At 37.9% G+C, this 17,930-nt stretch overlaps 1 protein-coding gene across 2 annotated transcripts in view; it reads left to right on the plus strand.

Annotated features, from left to right (window-relative positions):
* The window catches only part of Cltc (clathrin heavy chain), a 56,833-nt gene that overhangs the window by 21,595 nt on the left and 17,308 nt on the right, over positions 1 to 17,930 (plus strand). For both annotated transcript variants that reach the window (XM_032913230.1, XM_032913231.1), the window contains exons 5-15: positions 743 to 856; positions 1,186 to 1,359; positions 3,925 to 4,122; positions 5,106 to 5,306; positions 8,091 to 8,243; positions 8,643 to 8,765; positions 10,147 to 10,284; positions 10,868 to 11,032; positions 11,126 to 11,306; positions 12,554 to 12,717; positions 17,416 to 17,541. In XM_032913230.1, the coding sequence (XP_032769121.1) occupies positions 743 to 856; positions 1,186 to 1,359; positions 3,925 to 4,122; positions 5,106 to 5,306; positions 8,091 to 8,243; positions 8,643 to 8,765; positions 10,147 to 10,284; positions 10,868 to 11,032; positions 11,126 to 11,306; positions 12,554 to 12,717; positions 17,416 to 17,541 (1,737 nt within the window). The remainder of the gene's footprint in view (positions 1 to 742; positions 857 to 1,185; positions 1,360 to 3,924; positions 4,123 to 5,105; positions 5,307 to 8,090; positions 8,244 to 8,642; positions 8,766 to 10,146; positions 10,285 to 10,867; positions 11,033 to 11,125; positions 11,307 to 12,553; positions 12,718 to 17,415; positions 17,542 to 17,930) is intronic.

Consider the following 17,930-nt stretch of genomic DNA (forward strand, 5'->3'; position numbering starts at 1 on the left):
GCTTTGAGAGACATGGAAACAACTGTTTGTGGCCTCTAAAATGTAATACTGGCCCTACTCTCTACCAGAGCTTGAGTACTTTCCTCTCCGTCCCCAAGTCAGAAAAAGACAAACCTCATCTTTGCTTTGTATTTCTCCACCCCAGTCACCCTAGTAAGTACTTTTCAGCAATGAAAAACAAGATTGCAGCCATCGGAATCCTAGCACTTAAGGGGTTCTAGTGAGTCTGTCCTAAGAGTGCTGGGATTACAGCTGTGTCTGGCTTTTTTTACATAGCTTCCAGGGATTGAATCTAGGTGGCAGGCCTATTCCGTAAGTGCTTTCACCAGCGTAGCCATCTCGTCAGCCTCAGCATGACTTTAGTCACACCCACTTCCTACCTCCTTAGGAATGGCACTGAGCTTGGTATGGCAGGTGGGCGGGCAGCACAGCACTTGAGGCACACAGATCTCTCTGAGCTCTAGGCCAGCCTGGTCCTGATTTTTTTTTTCTAGGTCATCCTGGGCTACATTGTGAGACATTGTTTCAAAAACAAAGTAATCGTATAGGAAATGTGTGACTTTGAGTTCATCCTCCACCATTCAGTTTTAATTTTATGGAGGAGCATCCCACACTATAGATGGATCAAATACAGTTCACCTACCATACAACAGTCAGTTATTTTCACTTGGCTTCAAAAAACGTGCAATGACCAAGTGATACATGATTGAGGTTGATAATAGATTTTATGTTCTTTTAACAGTTACATATCATTGAAGTTGGTACACCACCCACAGGAAACCAACCCTTTCCAAAGAAGGCAGTGGATGTCTTCTTTCCTCCAGAAGCACAAAATGATTTTCCTGTTGCAATGCAGGTATTTTATCAAAATAAAAATCTCATCTTAAGTTAATTTATATCCTGTTCACAGTTGGTATGAGTAGTTCTCTAAAATAAAAATTATTCATAAAACTTGGTAAAATAATACTCTTGCTTTCATGTAATAATTGGGTCACCTTAAGTTGTCAGAATGATGTGCTCTTTTGTGCTTACATATGTTACTCATGCTCTTGTGTTTTACATATTTGCTTCAGCTATCACACATTTAAATAATCTATAATGAAGGAAACCTTAATATTACTTCAGCATTTTTTCCTTTAAGCTTCATGTTGGAGTTTTATAAAAGTGTTTATTTTTTCTGTTCAGATCAGTGAAAAGCATGACGTGGTGTTCCTGATTACCAAGTATGGTTATATTCACCTCTATGACCTTGAGACTGGCACGTGCATCTACATGAACAGAATCAGTGGAGAAACCATCTTCGTTACTGCTCCTCATGAAGCCACAGCTGGAATAATAGGAGTCAACAGAAAGGGACAAGTAAGGAAACCCTGCAACTTAAGCATTTAAGTAACAGACATTATCATTAGCGCTTTTTTTTTTTTCTAAAAGGTAATTTTGGATATCAGAAAAGAGTTCTTAATTTGGGCGGGGAGGGATAAAGAGAAGAAATGAGATAAAGGTCAAAGGACATAAAATATAGAACAGCATATGTAGGATTAATAGGTTTTGACATCTGTTCAATGTAAAGGTTAAAGTAACTAAAATGTATTTGTGTGTGTGTGTGTGTGTGTGTGTGTGTGTGTGTGTGTGTGTGTGTCTGTCTGTCTGTCTGTCTCAGAGGTTGGTAGCAGGTATCTTATTTTTCCACCTCATTTTGAAAGAAAAATTTTTTTTTAAGATTTACTTTTTGTGTCTTGAGTGTTTTACCTGCACATATGTGTACTCTGTTTATGCAGTAGCTATAGAGATCAGAAGAGAGCATCAAGTTCCCCACATTACAGAGGGCTGTGAGCCACCATGTGGATGTTGGGAACGAAATCGAGGTCCTATGCAAGAGGACCAAGTTCTCTTATTCTGTGAGACATCTCTTCCAGCCTCTCCTCCATTTTAGTTTTTGAGATAAGGTCTTTTCACTTTATGAATTGAACCATTTCCTCAGTCCCCAGGATATAGAAATACAATATAACCGTCTCTATAAAACTAAACAGAAGTTGATGTGAGGGTCAGTTAGGACAGCTCAGCTGCTAACAGTGACTTGAGTTCAGTCCCCAGAACTTGCATGTTGTAAGGAAAGAGACTCTTGCATGTCCTCTGACTGTGACAGGGACATACATGCACTGGAACACACATATGTACCCATACAATCAACCAACCAATACATACATACATACATACATACATACATACATACATACATACATACATACACACACACACTAGAGCACACATGCACACACACAATAAATAAATGTAATTTGAAAAGGTACAGAGTGATGTTAGTTTTGTTTACTATGACCATTTGCTATTTATCATGTGACATTATTTCAAAGGTCTCAAACACACATAATAAAATTTACTTAAAAAGATTATTGGGGGCCAGCATGCTGGCTCAGCTAGTAGATGTGCTTGTCAGCAAGCGTGGTAAGCCGTGTGTGATCTCTTGTTAGCAAGCGTGGTAAGCCGTGTGTGATGTCTTGGTCTCACATGGTAGAAAGAAAGAACTGACTTTTCCAAGTTGTCTCTGACATCCACAAACATGTTAGGATGTGTGTGTTTATACATGCGCTCTCAGCCTCAAGGCCGTCTCTCCAGCCTGTTTTTAGTTTTCATATGCAGTTTCATCTTTAAAGTAAAAGTTTGATCACCAAAATAAATGCATACAATGTATAATTATAAAACCTTTTTAATAGTGTCTCATAAGAACTACTTGATTTAGAGCTGGTTAGGTGTGTCTATTTTTAGTATCAAAAGAAGTAAATATATGTGAAAAATCCACTCTAGTTACAAATTTGACAAACTCCCTTTAATAGGGGTTTCTTTCCTGTTATCCCTAAGACAGGATCCATCAGCTATAGAGATAAGAATTCTACCTGCATCCTCCTTAATTTCTTTTTTTCTTTTTTTTTTTTTTTTTTTTTCTTTTTTTCGGAACTGGGGACCGAACCAGGGCCTTGCGCTTGCTAGGCAAGCGCTCTACCACTGAGCTAAATCCCCAACCCCTTAATTTCTTAAGTATTAAGAATATTTAGTATCAGCAGGCCATATATTAAAATACCTATTATTGTGTCTGGGAAGTTAGCCATTTGGGTAGGGTAATGTACAATTGATGTTAGCTGTTCTGAATTTGGGATATTTGATAACTCTTCATCTTATCTAGCAAGTAGTTCTCTTTCTGTGTGAATATAGTACTGAAATTATGAAAAAATGCTACCAGAAAGTATTTTGTTTTCTTAGATGGTTAAAATTCTTTAAAAGGTAGTGTTGTATTGGTTTTGTCATTTCCTGGTTTTCCTCCAGATTAGTAAATATATTCTTCCCAAAAGTAAATGTTTTCATTTAGCCAGCCTTTGAAAAGTGATATGTTTATGACTGGGCGGATCCTCCCTTCCCTCAGTCCCAGGCTCGGGTGCTTTGAGTCCCTGTAATGGAAGAATCTTTTTTTGTTAACATTTTTGTCATACTGAATTAAAGTTGCTTGCTGTCTCAGTTTCTTTTCTTCTTCAGGGTTTATCTTTGTTTAATTGTATTTTTAGCACCATCCAAAGGTGGTTTTGAAAAGTAAGTAGGTCCCCTCTCTCTATTTAGTTGTATGTATCTCTGATGAAAAAAGATTAAGAATGAGTTGGTTAGGGATGATTTAATAATCAGGAGTTAAAGAACCTCGAGGGTTTCCTTCCTTCTCTCTGCTTCTGGGGTTAAAGGTAAAGCTTAACCTAGAGCTCCTTCCATAATTTACCATACACTGTGATACACATTGATAGCCTAGATTTTACAAATTACCATGGTAGCAAAACAGGCAACTGTCAGAATAGTTAATTACCTTGTGACTTAGTCTAAACAGATTTAACCCAATGAAACTATTCTCTGATGGTTAAACTGCAGGTCCTATCAGTTTGTGTGGAAGAAGAGAACATAATTCCTTACATCACCAATGTCCTACAAAATCCTGATTTGGCTCTGAGAATGGCTGTGCGGAACAACCTAGCTGGTGCAGAAGAGCTCTTCGCCCGGAAATTTAATGCTCTCTTCGCCCAGGGAAACTACTCAGAGGCTGCAAAGGTGGCTGCTAATGCACCGAAGGTAAACAGTCATGAAATTAAAGTTGCTGTGCCAAGATATTCTTAGTAGTCTTTGCTTTTGATACTGTTAGAAGAGGAACCAGCTCTGTAAGATTAACTGTTTTCCAGTTACGTTTTTCCTTTGATAGAATATGATAATTAATTCTCAGTGTCTCTAGATTTAGTGTGTAAAAATGCAGAATCTTAGGATATGTAGAGCTGCAGACATATAGTTGATGTAGGTCGAATTATGTCCAGCTACTAAAATGCAACACTCTTTGGGTTCATACATAATTGATAGCTATCTATTTTTAATTGGAGCAGTTTATCAATAAATGGATGGTCTTGAGCTTGTAGAGTTGTCAGAAGATGAGCAGAATTTATTCCCTTAGCCTTTACGTCAGTTCATGTTGAACCGAATTGATAGCTTGCATTCCTAACTAGTGTCAGTTATGAAGTCTGTACTTACTGAACTTGACTTAATGACTAGTGGTTACTATTTCATGAATGTGCTTATCTCTTTTCACCTTTAATTTTTTTTAGTTTTTGAGATTTTAATATAATTTCATCATTTTTCTCTTCCCCTTCTTCCCTCTAAGCCCTCTCAGGTACCCCTCCTTGTTTCTTTCAAACTCATGATCTTTTCGTCATGGTCATATCCATGTGTATGTGAATATATTCCTAAAGACATAAGTACAACCTGTCTTGCCTGTAATCCTGCTTCTCTGTTTTCATGGCTGATAGTAGATAATCAATTGGTGTCGTCTTCCTTGGGGAAGACTATTTATGCTTCTTTCACATGTTGACATAATTACCTTGACAGATTTCTGATTTTGAATAATTTTGTGTCATTGAACCAGAGATGTGACAGACTTTATTGAACCTTTGCACTATGTGGTGACTGTTTAAAATGTGGAGGCAATAGGACACCCACGTGGTTCAGATTGCCCTAAGGATATAGAGGGTCACTGAGGAGTCAGTCTTCAACCTTTCTTTTTTTTAAAGGGAATCCTTCGTACTCCAGATACCATCCGTCGATTCCAGAGTGTCCCAGCTCAGCCAGGTCAAACTTCACCTCTGCTTCAGTATTTTGGAATCCTTTTGGACCAAGGCCAGCTGAACAAATACGAGTCCTTAGAGTTATGTAGACCTGTCCTTCAGCAAGGGCGGAAACAACTTTTGGAGAAATGGCTGAAAGAAGATAAGGTACATTAGTTTACATTATTATGATTTTCTTTTGTTTAAATACCACGTTAGCAGGTTAAAATTGTTGGTTTCTACCAAAATATCTCTCTCCATCTGTTATTTGTTGTTTGTGGAAATAAAAACAGACCTTGCCGTCTTAATACATGATCCAGGATTATTGCTTGGTAGTTAAAATTCCTGGGCTAGAAGTAAGTTACTATTGGTCTGGCCTTGGAAAAAATTAACACGAGAAGCTTCCTTCATTGTACAGGCATGTTTGTCAGTGTATTTGACATTGCTTAACATGTGGTCCTCTACATCCCACACTTGATGTGCGTGCCCAGCACTCCTGCTTGCTGTAAGAACTTATAAACTGCCATCAACATTGCAGCATGTTATATAAAATGTTGAGTCATTCATATGTTTATGTGACAGCCAAGCTGGCTGTATTTAATGTACTGAGGTTTTGTTTGACAGTGATTTCATAGAATGTTAAACTCTGTTGATGTGAAAAAGTATTTAAAAGATTATAAATGGGAGTCTTTTGTGAAGAATATTTTATGATTTTTTTATATTATATATGTCAATATAAATTTATTATCATTTACTAGCTTTTTGTGCTGTCAAGTATATCTTTTATATTCAGCACTTCATACTGTTTTGCAGAGCACACTTTTTTTAATGGTGAAGAGTGAAAAACAAGCAATAAATATTTGTAGGCCAACAAACAAGTTTTAAGCAATTTATAATTATTCTTTTTATATAATTACACAAGCAAGCTTTCTTGCCTACCTGCCTAAAGTAGCAGTTGGTGTTGCCATGTTTTATGCCATTGTCAGGGCTGAGGTAGCACTCTTGGACTGATTACTCATCAAGATAGCAAACCTTTCAACATCTATATGTGTTGGTGGCATTGGTACGGTCCAGAATCATGAGTTCCTGTTTCTTAAACTGTCTTCTGCAAGACTTGTCTTCAGGGTACTAGAGGACAGTACGTCAGACTTGAGAGACTTGGCATATACCATTCTCTCCTCAAGAATAGCCAAGCTAACGTTTTTGAAAGCTCTTCTAATTGTCTAACAGGATGGGAGCAGCCAGGATAACTGAGATGACCTGTGTAATGGGGCATTAAGTTTTTGAATATCATTACCTTTCATTGATAGTCATGAGGGCTCATTTGTAGTAAGATTCATTCATTGCCCAATTAGCATGTTCAGATAAAATGTGTAGATTGACATGAGTTTATAAGAACTATTTTTAAAAAGTTACCTCTGGGACTCAAGAGACGGCTCAGTGGTTAAGAATACATACTGTTCTTGCAGAGGACTCAAGTTAAATTCCCAGCACAAATTCTCACTGCTGCCTTTAACTTCCAGGGTGATCCTGACCTCTATAGTCTCGGGTAGCCATGTGTGTATATGTACATAAACCCACACAGTGTAGGTAATTAGCACTTTAGAGGCAGAGGCAGACTTAGAGGGAGCTTGGTCTACATAGTGAGATTTTTGTCCCCATTCCCCTCCCCAAAAGAAAGGAAAGAAAGAAGAATGGAAAATTGGACTGGGGGTTGTGGGTTAATGTCATAGGACTAATTTATTTATGATATACAAAGCCATAAGTTCAATTCCCAAAACTGGGGGAAAAAATTAGAAAAACCATACAAAGCAGAACTCCTAGGAAGCTGATTTGAAGAGGTGTCTGCTGTATACTACCTAGAAATTGTAAACTTCGTATCTCTTTAACTTTGTACATTTAGTGTCCTGCCTAACCATCTCATCCTAAAGTTAAAACCAAAGATAAATGATGCATCCTAAGGCTCTTGAATTGTAAAAGGTATATCCTAGTTTAAAAATTACCCTTACAGTTTTTAAATAATCCTACTATGAGTAGAGGTCATTGGCTTATTTTCTACAGTTAATTGATTTACTTTTTTAGAGACAATGAGACAGTGTCTTTATTTGTGGCACTGGCAGGTCTTGCACTCCTTCCTTAGCTTCCCAAATGTTACTATTACAGGCTAACTGGCATTGTTGATTTTTTATTGAGAATATTGCATCAGAAGTTGTATGACCGGGCTGGAGAGGTGGCTCAGTGGTTGAGAGCACCGACTGCTCTTCCAGAGGTCCTGAGTTCAAATCCCAGCAACCACATGGTGGCTCACAACCATCTGTAATGGAATCCGATGCCCTCTTCTGGTGTGTCTGAAGACAGCTACAGTGTACTCATATACAAAATAAATAAATAAATCTTTATAAAAAAAAAAAAAAAAAAAAAGTTGTATGACCAGGGAACTGAAGGCGGGCGGCATATTGCTTCAGAGCCTCTATTACTCTTCTAGAGACTGAGTGTGGTTCTAGCCCCATGTCCTGTGGCTCACAGTCACCTTCAAGTCCAGCTCCAGGGGACCTCATGTCCTCCTTTGCTCTCTGTGGGCACACATGTAAATAGAAAAACCAGTGATATTATTTTTTTGAAACATGGCTGTAATATTTGAATATCATAGTTAGATGTATAAGATTCTGCTATAAAGAAAATGTACATTAACAAGGTAGTAGGAACTACCTAAAAGCAAAATTTCAGTTGGGCAAAGCAAAATCCTTTTTTAAGGAGTAGTTCTGGAGAATTAGACAGTCGTTACTGTGAATATAGTATCCAGATTTTATCAGTCACAAACACTGTATACTTATCCTTTTTAGAAAATGATTAAGTATCTTCTATATGAGTTATATTTATAGAAAAATGGTATCAACTACGCGTTTTTAAAAAGCAAATAGATCACTAACAAAATTCTTTTTCCTTTGGCAGCTGGAATGTTCTGAAGAACTGGGTGATCTCGTAAAATCGGTGGACCCAACGTTAGCACTGAGTGTATACCTTAGGGCCAATGTCCCTAATAAAGTCATCCAGTGCTTTGCAGAGACAGGTCAAGTCCAGAAGATTGTTTTATATGCTAAAAAAGTGAGTTCAGTGGGAAAAATTATCAATACAAGTTTATTAAAAACAAAGAAATTAGCCTTAACTTGATGCATTTTTTTATTGGTGAATTTCTTTAAACTTTGAACTACTTGGAAAAGAATAAAAAGTTCCTTCTTAACTGTCATATGTAGAGTTATACCTAGTGTTAATTCATGAAAGCAACTACAATTTTAAGGTTGTGGAGGCATATTAAACATGTGTTAGTTCCTGTTATCTTCTAGCAAGTTTGTCACCACAGTGGTCATACTGAGTGTCTTAAAGTATAAATAGAGTTTTATAGTCACCAGTAGTTCTCTGTGAATAATATTTTATTGTAGAAAAGACTTTAATGCTTTAAAAATGTAACTTTGTGGCATGATTGACATCTTTGCTTATTTGTAGGTTGGCTATACTCCAGACTGGATCTTTCTCCTGAGAAATGTCATGCGGATCAGTCCAGATCAAGGACAGCAGTTTGCCCAAATGTTAGTTCAGGACGAAGAACCTCTTGCTGATATCACACAGGTAATGACATCTTAAAACTCTGCTTCAAGGAGTTGGAGGTTGTCGGGAGTCTGAGTCTCACAAACTTTTCAGAAGAATAAGTTAAACTTTAACTAACAGAAATTATATTCCTGTGTGCCTGCATGAACAAACCCCAAATATCTTACCACAACATATTGCAAAAGAATAGGCAGCAAGATACCATCTATTCTAACTATTGATATAGGCAGAGGTGCACCATGGCGTGTGTGTGGAGGTCAGAGGACAACTTGAGAGCACTTTTTGCAGCCTGGTTGCATTCAGGAGTCAGCCTGCATACAAGTGCTTCTGTCCAATAGTCACTTAGTTCTTGTTACAGAAGAACTGTTTTGTTTTTAAGTAAATAGTAATAGATATAATATTTACTGTTTTAAAATAAAACAAATACCACTTTGGTTAGGGAAAGATAAGTGAAAATGAAATACTTTATCTTAGTCGAAAAGCCAAGAAGTGGTATATATGAATGATAAAACACAAACTCGTGTCCTCCCTGAGTTGGGACACGGACATAGAGAATGTGTAAGCCAATATTTCATATTGTGTATCCTTCAGGTTTTTTTTAAACTTTTTAAAAACTAAGAGAACTTATTTTTCAATCACATTTTACTTTTAATTTGTTTTGACAGAGAATCTCATATAGCTTTCTAATTCTGGGATTCATATGGAGACCAGGCTGGTCTGGAACTTCCTACTGCTGCTCCCTAAATACTGGCACTTATAGGTGTGAGCTGGCATACCCATATACCTGGTTTAAATATGAGGCTAGGTGGATAAGTAATATTCTTTAAATCTGGTATCTGGTCTAGATAGATGGTTCAGCAATTTAGAGCCCTTGTTGTTACAGAGGACCCAGGTTTGATTCCCATCACCCACATGGTAACTCATGGTAATTCTAATTCCACTGGATATGTTGTCATCTTTGGCCTATGTGACCGTAAGGCATGCATGTGAAATACATGCATATATGCATGCAGAAACTCAAAGTATATGTGATATATTCACACCTATAAAATAAGTAAATATGAAAAAAGAATTGGTAAAAAGTCAAACTTGTTCTTTGTATTTTTATGCAAGAAATATCATTAATTTTATGTATATGTTGTCAATTGGGAGTTTTAAAATTAATTTTTATTGGGGTTGGGGATTTAGCTCAGTGGTAGAGCGCTTGCCTAGGAAGCGCAAGGCCCTGGGTTCGGTCCCCAGCTCCGAAAAAAAGAAAAAAAAAATTAATTTTTATTGAGTAAAAATGGAGTTTTGTACATTGTCATTTGTTCATATTTTTCCCCTACACTGATCACCCTTTTGATCTTGCAGCTCCTCCCCCTTCAGTAGTATCTTATATCTGATTTTTCTCTTTTAATAGATTGTGGATGTCTTTATGGAATACAATCTAATCCAACAATGTACTGCCTTCTTACTTGATGCTTTGAAGAATAATCGCCCTTCTGAAGGTCCTTTGCAGACGCGATTGCTTGAGATGAACCTTATGCACGCACCTCAAGTATGTGCTCGTCTTATTTAGGATTCCCACTTCTGTGATAAACACCATGACCAAAGTAACTTCACTCCATCACTTAGGGACGGCAGGGGTCGGATCCTGGAGGCAGGAACTGAGGCAGAGGCCAGAGGCCATGGAGTAGTGCTGCTTATTGGGTTGCTCAGCCTGTTTTTTGTGACCCAGGACTACCTGTCCAAGGGTAGTGTTTTTCCTGGTGGACTTTCTGGACTTTCCCTTCTCCCCATCGTTAGTCAAGAAAAGGCCCTACAGACTTGCCTCATTTTCAAATTTGAGGTTCCCACTTTGAAGATGATCCTCACTGGTGTCAAGTTGACAAAAAAATGTAGCCAGCAGAGTTGTCATGTTTTTAAATCTGCCTCCAGTCCTGTGGTTGATTATGCAGAAGTTCACAAATTGTCGCTTAGTTTTGAGATGTTTATTTCCTAAGATAATTTAGCTAGTATTCTTTGATACTTCATACTTTTATTTATTCAGTATTCAATCTTAATGTACTTTTCTGGGTGTTGGTGTGTGCTGAAGTAAAGGAGAAGGAAAACCAAGCTCATCTGCGTCTGTGGTTTTCTAGGTTGCAGATGCCATTCTAGGGAATCAGATGTTCACCCACTATGACCGGGCTCACATCGCCCAGCTGTGTGAGAAGGCGGGCCTACTGCAGCGTGCATTAGAACATTTCACCGACTTATATGATATAAAACGAGCAGTCGTTCATACCCATCTCCTCAACCCCGAGGTATTTTGTTCTTACCCGTTAGTTGTGATTAGTTAGTGTGGTTGTACTGGGTGATAGTAAATTATTAATTTGTTCATTTATTTTTTCCTCTAGTGGTTAGTGAATTACTTTGGGTCCTTATCAGTTGAAGATTCCCTAGAATGTCTCAGAGCCATGCTGTCTGCTAATATTCGTCAAAATCTACAGATCTGTGTTCAGGTCGCCTCTAAATATCATGAACAGCTGTCAACTCAGTCCCTGATTGAACTCTTCGAGTCATTCAAGAGTTTTGAAGGTAATTAGGAATGTATCGATCAAGCTGTTGGAAACTGTCTTTCTGAAAAACATTTATTATGGGATATGTCTTCTGGGCATGGGATCCTGTATAACTATATACAGGGTTGAAGAACACCTGCTTGGATATTTTATGAACTAAAGGCAGAAATTTGGGATTAGTTATGTATTGTCCTTGTGTTATAGAAGATGAAAATACTAATGACTAATTACAGTAATAGTGCAAGCAGAGCTCTGGCTCTTGTAATAGTGAGTATTTCTCACAAGGGCACTCTGTACCTCATTCACCCAGCTGTGCTTCTCCCTGGGTGACTGCTTACCCTGTGCAGCTGCCCTGTGTGCGCGCCCACTTAGCACCCCACTAAGTTGCATTCATCCAGATTGTGCTTGGTTAATCACTTGTTAGGTAGCTCTTAGAATCACTAGCTCAATCCTGGTCCCTCCTTAACCTTCTCTCTCTCTGTAGCTCTAGATAGAAGGGGTATGATATGCAGTTTCTTTTGATTTTGTTTACTAACAGAATATAGCTATTTAAAATTCAATTAAATAATTAAAATATAATTGAACGTTTCTAGAGTTAGTCTAGCTGCATTTGAGGTGAGCCATGGGAGGTTAGTGGCTAAGGCAGACAGTGAAGGTCATCACTGCAGGAAGTTCTTATGGGCAGCACTATGGTCTGTCATTTAAAGTCTCTCATAGGAGACATGGTATAAATTTGCTCTGCTATTGAGTAGCTGCCCCTTACTATTTGAAAGCTTTAGAGCCAGGTGTAGTGGCCACTTTCCTGTATTTTAGCACTCAGAAAAATGAGGCAGGGGGATGACGGACTCAGGGACATCCTGAACTATATAACAAATCATCTCAAAAAACTAAAACACGGAAAGATACTTTTAAACCGAATTTTTTGTTCTGTAGGGATTGAAGTTTATATCAATTTGTATTTCATTCAAGTGGTTTCTGGATTAATTTGTATTCTTACTAAACTTGTAAAGCAGCCAACTTACTAGGAACATTTTCCGTCATCTTTAAAAATATAGCCAGGCTTTTAATCTCAGCACTTTGGAGTCAGAGCCAGGAGGATCTCTGAGTTTGTGGCCAATCTGGCTTACACAGCAAAATCCAGGACAGCCAGGACTCCATAAAGAGATCAGGATTACACAGTCAGACCCTGTCTTAGACAGATGGACAGACAGACAGATAAGGAAACATGCCTATGTTCCTTAATTTCGTTACTTTTGTTTCTTTAAGGCCTCTTTTATTTTCTGGGGTCCATTGTTAACTTCAGTCAAGACCCAGATGTGCACTTTAAATATATTCAGGCGGCTTGCAAGACCGGACAAATCAAAGAGGTGGAAAGAATCTGCAGAGAGAGCAACTGCTATGATCCAGAGCGCGTCAAGAATTTCCTCAAGGTAAGTGGCTTTAAGCTACATGATTCTGGATTGATTTAAGGTCAGCAGTTCTACAAGGGTTCAGTCATGCTTGAAAATATTTTTCTTACATTTGAAAATCTTAGCAGTCTTCAATTCTGTGCTGGGTTATTTTTTCTAAACTTAATACTCTGTGGTTTCTCAAGAAATAAGGAAGGAAATTAGTAAGTAGTACCTAAGAAAAACCATCTGTTTAATAAGAAGGATAAAGTTTGATTTTCAAAGAACTTCCTTTTTTTCTTTTCTCTTTTTCTTTTGTGACAGGGTCTCACTCTGTAACCCTGGCTATTCTAGAACTCAGTATGTAGATCAGGCCGAAGATTGCCTGCCCCTGCTTCCTGAGTACAGGGACTAAGATGTGTGCCACTATGGCTGGTTTAAGAAAAACAGTTCAAAATTGTTCTTGATCATATTTTAGAATATTCAGCTCTTTGCCCAGGCTGTGACACATGCCTGTAATGTGTACATTATTAATATGTACAAAAGAGGTGACCTGCTTCTTGTCCTTAGAATGCTTTGATTCCTTTATTTTTTTTAAAGGTAGTTTTATATTTTGTTTTTTTACTGCCTCAAAATTTTTTTGTGTGGGGAGAAGAATGTGGGTAATAGGTAGTAGTTTTCTCCTCCATCCTGTAAGACCCAGGGATCCAACTCAGATCATCACATTTACACAAGCACTCTTACTCTTGAGTCTTCTTTCCTATTTTGTTGAGATCATCTCACTTTACAGTGTCTAGGCTGGCCTTGGGTGTTATATCATTCTTGGCTAAGGTTTCTTATATTTTACTCTTCACATTTTTTTTAAACATCTATTTATGTTTTCATTTTGTGTTGGTATTTGTGTTGGTGCTGTAGAACTCAGAAGGTTAGTCTCCATACAAGTGTCTTTACCTACTGAGCCGTCTTCCAGCCTCTGCCTTAGATGTCTGTAGCTATCTATCTACGAAAGACCAGAAAAATACTTAGCCCCATGACTTTTGTGGGGATCCAAGCTAGCATGATAATGTCAAACTTTCTAGGATCCCAAACTTGCCAAATGTAAGGAATTGTTGGTGCTGCTGGCGCACCCCCACCATCTCACAGGACAACGCTCACTCACTTCCTCTGGTGTCTCATTGCAGTTTATGGGGCTTTTTGCTTTTGTTTTTTAGTACTTCTTGGTTGAACTTCTTTTTTGTAATTGAACTCTTTTCTTTAAATTTCTTTAGCCTTAGGAGGTAATGTTTGAGTTATCTTTTATGTTAAACCAGAAGTAAACTTAACTATTACAACTTGAGTATGACATTCGCAAGATTAAAGAAGCATTTCTGTAATTCTTTAACATTTAAGTTAGATATGGGAACACAGAGAATCCCAACACCCACTGATAGACTGAGGCAGAGGGACCTGGAAGTTGAGGCCAACCTGGAGTATATGTGGCCTGTCTCAGAAAAGTGATCTTAGTGAATAAGTAGAACAGTGTAACACAGCACAGTATATACAGCATATTATATACAGTACATTAGTGAATAAGTAGAACAGTGTAACACAGCCCAGTATATACAGCACATTATATACATTAGTGAATAAGTAGGACAGTGTAACACAGCACAGTATATACAGCACATTATATACAGTACATTAGTGAATAAGTAGAACAGTGTAACACAGCACAGTATATACAGTACATTAGTGAATAAATAGAACAGTGCAATACAGCACAGTATATATAGCACATTACATACAGTACATTGTATACAGAACACTGTACACAGTACATTATGCACAGCACATTATACACAACATATTATATACAGTATACTATATACAGTACATTATATATAGTACATTAATGAATAAATAGAACAGTGTAATACAACACATTACATACAGTACATTACATACAGTATATTATACACAGCACATTATACACAGTACATTATATACAGTACATTAATGAATAAATAGAACAATGTAATACAGCACATTACATACAGTACATTATATACAGTATATTATACACAGCACATTATACACAGTACATTATATACAGTACATTAATGAATAAATAGAACAGTGTAATACAGCGCATTATGACACAATACGAAAACAGTAGCCTGTGTGGACCAATGTTACAGGTCTTCCTTACTTATAATCCTAGCCCTCAGAAACCTAAGGCAGGAAGGGTTACGAGTCCAAAGCTAGCATTAGCAACATACTTAGATAATGTCTGGAGAAAAAACAAAGCCCAACTACACTGTGAGGGATGAGAACATTATTCATTCAGTAGCTCTGTACTAGCCTGCCTAAGTTTCTCTTAGAACCTATAGAAAGGTTAAAGTACCTACAAAGAAGTCCAAACAATGTTATTAGCATTATTTGACTAGCACACTAAGAGTGTCTCTAGCTCTTTTACTGTGACAGTGTTTCAGACCCACGGTCTACACCTTGCTCCCCTTTATGCCATGCTTTGTCTCTTGCAATTGCCTCAGTCTCCCTGGATGACTCACTGTTGCTGGCCCTTGGCTGTTGGAAGCTTTGTGTCTGCCCTAGACTGTTTGTTTGTTTGTTTGTTTTTCTTTCTCTAAGACCTTGATGGCTTACTCCTTGACCTTCAGGTTTCTGATCAAATGTCATGAGAGGTTTTTCTCAAGTTACTTGACCTAAAATAGAAATTACTAGAGTTAGTGAACTAGCTTAGTCAGTAAAGTGCTTGCCTTGCAAGCCTGGGTTAGATTCCAGAACCCAGGAGAGAATGGTAATTCATGCTTGTGGATCTTTTGGTGTTCTCAAAGCCAGTGAAGAGACTCTCTTAAGTAAGTGAACAGTGCTCTTGAGGAATGGCACCTGAAGTCCTCTGCTCTCCACATACATAGGCAAACAAACAGTAGGCTCTCTGTACGGGGTCCTCCTCCATTGCCCTGCTCTGCATTCGCTGTAATACTCTGCTCTGTCGCAAACTCACCTTTCCCCACTGGGAGGCAGGTTCCGTGATACAGAGGATTGCTTACAATAGTTGTTAAATTTGTGTTGTAGAAAACTTGTGTATGTATTTACACAATTCCATTTTTTTGTCTTAAAACAGTTGCTAGCAATAATGGTTAATAGCTTAGTAAATGGTTAACGTGTATAGAGAGCATGGGGCTGGAGAGATGGCTCTCCAGTTAGCAGTGTTGGCTGCTTTTCCAGTGGACTTAAATTCATTTCCCAACCCCTGCATGCTGGCTTCTTCACAAAGTGCCTGCACTTCCAGGCACACCCAGTGCCTCTGGCCCTTGCAGGCTCCTGTATTCATGTGCACATCACCATACACATAATTAAAATAAAATATTTAGAAACGTATAGCATCGGTTTTATGCATGAACTGTTGTGAAGGTTTGGCTAAACAGGAAAACTTAGGAATGAACTAAGTAACTTGCTTGCATGTTTTCGCCTAATTGATGAAGCTTGTGTTTTATGTGCTAAATGTTTATTTAAGAGGAAAAATTGGCCTGGGAGCTTTAAATTTATAGAAGTAGACATCCTTTCTAGAAATGATTGAAGTGGCCGTTAGCACAGTGTTTTCATTTCTGAAGTAAGGCCTCACGTGCTTTGATTTTCCTTCATGTGAAGCCTGCAGTTGGGCTCTAATTTCACAGTTTTAGCGATTTTCATTTTTTAAAATTTATAATAGCTCACAAAATTTCCTTGGTATTTTCTGAACTTTTCATGGATTAATCATTTGATTTATAATTGGGTGGCAGAGCTTAGTCTTAAGAACCATTTTATTGTCTGATTACTTTCCAGCCTAATCCCCAGTACTGGAAGGGGGATTTAAAAAAAAAAAAAACCCAGACTCCCCCATCCCCAGGGCATTCTGTTCCAAGCTTTAAAGGGAGTGGCTACCATTGGGGAAAGTCCTGTCCTGCTTAGTTTGTATTTCCTTAGTCAACTCTTAGAGGAATCATTTATTGAGGAATGTGTCACTGTGTATAAATGAATTCCTGATGGAAATTGTTGTTTTTTGTGCTATACCTTATGTCTGTGGAATATAACAGGACATGTATCAGGTAATTGCCCCACACAGGTCTTACCCTTACCTGCCTGTCTATAACATCTCTGTCAGTCTATAAGTAGGACTGTAGCTTCGTCTTTGTAATGGTAAAAGCAATGGGCAATTTAAAGATCCTTTTCTTTAAATTCTTTGGTGTGTTTAATTCATGGCCATTATTACAGTGTTCTTTGTAGATTTAATTGTAATAGATTGTTAGCAGCTGGGTTTTTTTGGTATTAGAGCTTGGTATTGGGGAGGCTAGAAAATAAATGAGTAGTTTGAAACAAATGTGAGAATTTGTGCCACCAATGTGAGAATGTCACTAAATCAACTGCCAAATTCAGCTGAAGTGTTTTTTATTAGTGAAAGAGCCCACGTAGTGATTTTAAAAATCTGTGTACTGCTGCTGGTGGCTCACAAATCTTAATTTGTTAATTTCTTTATTAAGGATGTGCATGGGAAGGGCTTGGTCTTTTGTTTGTGAATCTAAGTTGTACTTTGTAAAATGTTTTGAAATGGGGAGATGTACACTCAGCCTTGGGGGTTGTTTCTTTTAACAGAAGAGCTACGTTTATGTAAGCTTCTCCCATCAGCACAGAAAGGATTCTCATATTTTATTCATGCTATGAGGAAATTGAAGTTTCTTTTTTCTTTTTCTCCCTTTTCAGGAGGCGAAACTCACAGACCAGTTGCCACTCATCATCGTCTGTGATCGCTTTGACTTCGTCCATGACCTGGTGCTGTATTTATACAGAAACAGTCTTCAGAAGTACATAGAGATATATGTCCAGAAAGTAAGTGCTTTGGGATTTAGATAATTTAAACATCACTATAGTATTTTGAATTCTTCTCAAAATTTTGTGCCTGGTAAGAATGGCCTGCTAGAGTACTTTCCATGTTTTCCCAGCTCAGTCTTTTCTTTGATTAAAATTTAACATCCATGCTAGAATATGAAGTGTGAGAACTTCTGTAGTCTAAAGGGTTGCAAAGTTGAGGAATCGAAGCCCAGAGCACATGTCTTAAGTTAGGTATTAGAACCTTTTATCAACTTCAAGATACTCTCGTAAGGCAGTGCTGCCGGTGTTGGCTTTTTACTTAGTAATCGTCACAGTCATCTCTGCTGTTGTTACTGTATACTTCAGCATTTGGAGCAGTTCTTAGGAGGAACTGATCAACCAAAGCA

Source organism: Rattus rattus, chromosome 9 (assembly GCF_011064425.1).
Source record: "Rattus rattus isolate New Zealand chromosome 9, Rrattus_CSIRO_v1, whole genome shotgun sequence".
Lineage (NCBI taxonomy): Eukaryota > Metazoa > Chordata > Mammalia > Rodentia > Muridae > Rattus > Rattus rattus.